The 3,601-nt window shown below is 34.6% G+C and overlaps 1 protein-coding gene across 1 annotated transcript; it reads right to left on the minus strand.

Moving 5' to 3' along the window:
• Positions 1-1,999: 1,999 nt before the first annotated feature.
• LOC145780074 (ELMO domain-containing protein 3-like) lies at positions 2,000-3,337 on the minus strand. Its single transcript, XM_082591785.1, has one exon. The coding sequence runs from the start codon at positions 3,335-3,337 to the stop codon at positions 2,204-2,206; it is 1,134 nt and encodes a 377-aa protein (XP_082447911.1). The 3' UTR covers positions 2,000-2,203.
• Between the last annotated feature and the right edge of the window lie 264 nt (positions 3,338-3,601).

The following is a 3,601-nucleotide window of genomic DNA, read 5'->3' on the forward strand; positions in this document are numbered from 1 at the left end:
AAAGTAAAGAGTAGATGAATGTTGGAAAACGCAAAAAAAGATGACAAAATTAACTAAAAGTATGCACAGATGATCTTTTAAGGTGTTAAAAAAGGAGGTTTTTGAAGAATGAGGCTAGCGAAAATCATAATTGCTTACCAATGAAGGACAATGCCATTATTGGTAAGCTTACTGATTGCTTCAGTACTTATTTTAATGATCTGAATTTCTTCGATTCTAAATCTCAACCTTTCTGCCAGTCGTGGTTGTGAAGCGGCAGTGACTGCAAGAGTAAGGTTTAGTTGGGCAAAATTCAGAGAGTGTCGAGAGTTGTTATGTGGTAGAAGATTTCCGTTGAAAATGAGAAAAAGAATTTATACTAGTTGTGTGAGATCTGTAATGCTGTACGGAAGTGAGACATGGTGCTTACGCGAAAACGAATTGGCGATTTTGAGAAGAACTGAGAGAGCGATGGTGAGAGTGAGAGCAATGTGTGGTGGGAAGCTGATGGGCAAAAGAAATACCGAATAACTTATTAACTTGCTTGGGTTGAATGAGAATGTTGATAAGTTGGCAAAACCGAATGGAGTATGGTGGTATGGACATGTTTTGAGAAGGGATGAAATAATGTTTTGGAGAAGAGCACTGGAGTTGCAAATAGAGGAGGAAAGCAGCAAGGTGTGCTTGACAAGAGAGAATGCGTTAGACAGATCGATGTGGAGGCAGGGTGTGAAGGCAATTGCGACACTTGGGGTAAATCCGGCCACTCTCGGTAACGGGGACATCACCGGATTAAAACTGGACTACTACTACTCTTATTCAGAACTAACAATAACACCGGGCAAAAATGCTACATTACTTGAGGCATAAAGTATGGGAAAAGGTTCCTTAAAAAATTAAATGTTTGTTTCTCTATTTAAAAAAAAAACAAGGTCAAACGCACTTAATCAGCCGTCACTACTGATATAATGTAACAACACTTTTCAGTTTTCGGTGGAATTAATCTAGCAGTGCGATAGGCTTTTGGGATGTGTTTTACCATTTGTTTGATTCTTGTGTGTTAACAGTTGAACAATCGTTTAGAAACTTTAGATATACACTATACAGCACTATTTTAAGTTTTTTACGCCGTTGAAAAAAGCAAAACGAGCGACTTAACAATACAGTATAGATAAGTCAGAGATCATAAAAATGATTGAATGAAGAACAAGAGCAAAAAAACAAAAGCAAATTCAGCATAAGCACAGTATTGTCAAGTGTTCGATGAACAGGGTGAAGCTGGAAAAAACAATGGTTTAGTTTGATAGTGACATCCCAATCTGCAAGCAATGCAAAACAGTGTATCAGTTACAAAAAAACTGATTCAAAGCTTGCAGGATGCAGCATCAATTTAGTATGTATTGTACAATGTAATGTTTAAAAATTTCACAATAGATGAATCAAAATTCAATCAACTCTTGACATAGAAAATAGATTTCATGAATCCATGAATATGTTTTTTACTGAGAAAATTAGTGTTGAAGCATGTAACAAAGCTTTACCATAAGTTATAAAATATTAAAAAGTTATAAAACAAAATTGAGTGCTTTTCAGTGTAAAAAGCTTGCAACCAGTATTAGCATCACAAACCAAGCTTTATTTTTCTTTTGTTAAGAAAATATAAATATCAAGTCATGCCAAAGAAAGTCTATATGATGAAATTCAAATGACTGCTTGGCATGTCAACAGCTTCATAAAGCCATGATAAAAGTCATACTGAGACAACAATACCACAATAAGCAATCACAGCAAGAATACAAATGATGTACACATGTTCACAATTACGTATATATTTATAAAAAAAGCATAATTACAGCTCTGTTTACATTGCGGGATCTTGAAATATCATATGATACCACTTACTTGGTTTTCCACACACCCTAACAATGGAATATACAATATTTATCAAATGTGGTGATTCTGACAACTCCCTAAGGCACCATATGGTATTTCAAAAGCCACAACATAATATCACTTTCAAGCAAGTCACACCATAATAAGATTGATGAATATTGCTAATACACAAAATTCTATAATTTCAATAGCAGTATGAAGAAAATTTCAACTTTAATTTCCTGAAGTAATGCTGATGTACTCATGGCATTTATCAATACCATTTACAATAAGTTCCAGTGTCCAACACAGCGACTTATTCAATCATTTTTTTTTAAGCAAACCAATGGTGTTAGTTTTCATTCATAAGGTCAAAAACTCCAGCAAAGTGTGGATTGTTACAACATTGAGAGCCATCTAATTCTTGTTCAAACGGTTGCAAGACTGCATCCAGTGATTGTGATGGCATAGTTGGTGACCGTATTGATGAGTCGGAAAGAGAAGAGCTGGCTGATATTCTTCTAGTGGCCACATGTGGGGCAAAATTGAAGTAAAATTTTTGCTTCTCTTTCTGTAAAATCTCTAGATTTTTTAGCAATACAGTTGGATTCTTTAAAGCATTTGTTTCTGCGGCTTTGAGAACATGCCCAGAATTAACCATTGTTTTGAATTCATTTTTCCACGTTTCATATATGTTCCAAAATACTGCTAGATAAAAGTCGTTAATTGTTGAAATAACCTGCTTCCTTTTGTTACAAATGCTGGATAACTTTTCATTTCTCAGAGCTAGAAGTGCAATTCGAGTGACATTAATAGAAACTAAGCAAAATGGAAAGTTCTGTTCTGGATGAAGCGACAGCTTGTATATCTCATTTGCAATAGATTTATTTTCAGTTACTAAAAACAAGAGCTGAAGCAATGCTAGGAAACCTGCGCCTCTAAGATCTGTAGCAGGATCGTTTCCCTGAAATCCTATGATATCCCAATGAGAACCAAACCTTGGGCAATTGTGGTTTGAACCAGTCAAACGTTTATATATAGTTTGCAACACTCTACAATGGAGTTTGTCATCATTGTCTAAAGATACTTGGGTAATATTAAAAACTAAATCTTGCTCTTTGACAAGTGATTTGATGAGTGGGCGAGGACCAAATAAAAAGCGAAAAAAATTAGAAAATCTTGACCGTTGTTGACTTTTCATAACAGGAAGAGGCAAATCAAACAATTGATTTTGAAAATACTGTAACGCTTCACTGAATGTGACATCTTCAGTTGCTGTCACAACACCACTGACTGAGTTTTTAAGATTATCAAGTGCATCCCACTCTTCTTGCTCTTTAGCAAGCTTTTCTTCCCAGATTAATTTTTCTTGTTTATTATTAGATACCGAATTATCTTCTTTTGTATTTAGCAATCCTTTGGTATGCAAAATTTCAGAAGCAGATTTGGATTGTGTATGAACTGGATTTGTTATTATTATATCCATTGAATGGTTCCCACAAGCATCATCTATTGGAAGGCTAGCTTTGCAATTTTACACATCGGCACTGTCAAAACTTACATACAGTCTTAACAAAATATAAAAAAGTCAAAAATTTAAACCACATCATTATGTTTATTATGTATGATAATGAATTCAAATTATTTTGTGAATGCATGTAGTCATGTGAATGATTATAATGACTTCACCATGTTGTGTAGTCACCATGTTCACCATTTCAGTGTAAACTAAAAAAAAGCGGTGTGCAAC

The sequence above is a fragment of the Aplidium turbinatum genome, chromosome 11, assembly GCF_918807975.1.
Source record: "Aplidium turbinatum chromosome 11, kaAplTurb1.1, whole genome shotgun sequence".
NCBI lineage: Eukaryota > Metazoa > Chordata > Ascidiacea > Aplousobranchia > Polyclinidae > Aplidium > Aplidium turbinatum.

Coding starts and splice junctions, on each gene's coding strand:
- LOC145780074 (XM_082591785.1), bottom strand. CDS start 3,337: ATGGATATAATAATAACAAATCCAGTTCATACACAATCCAAATCTGCT.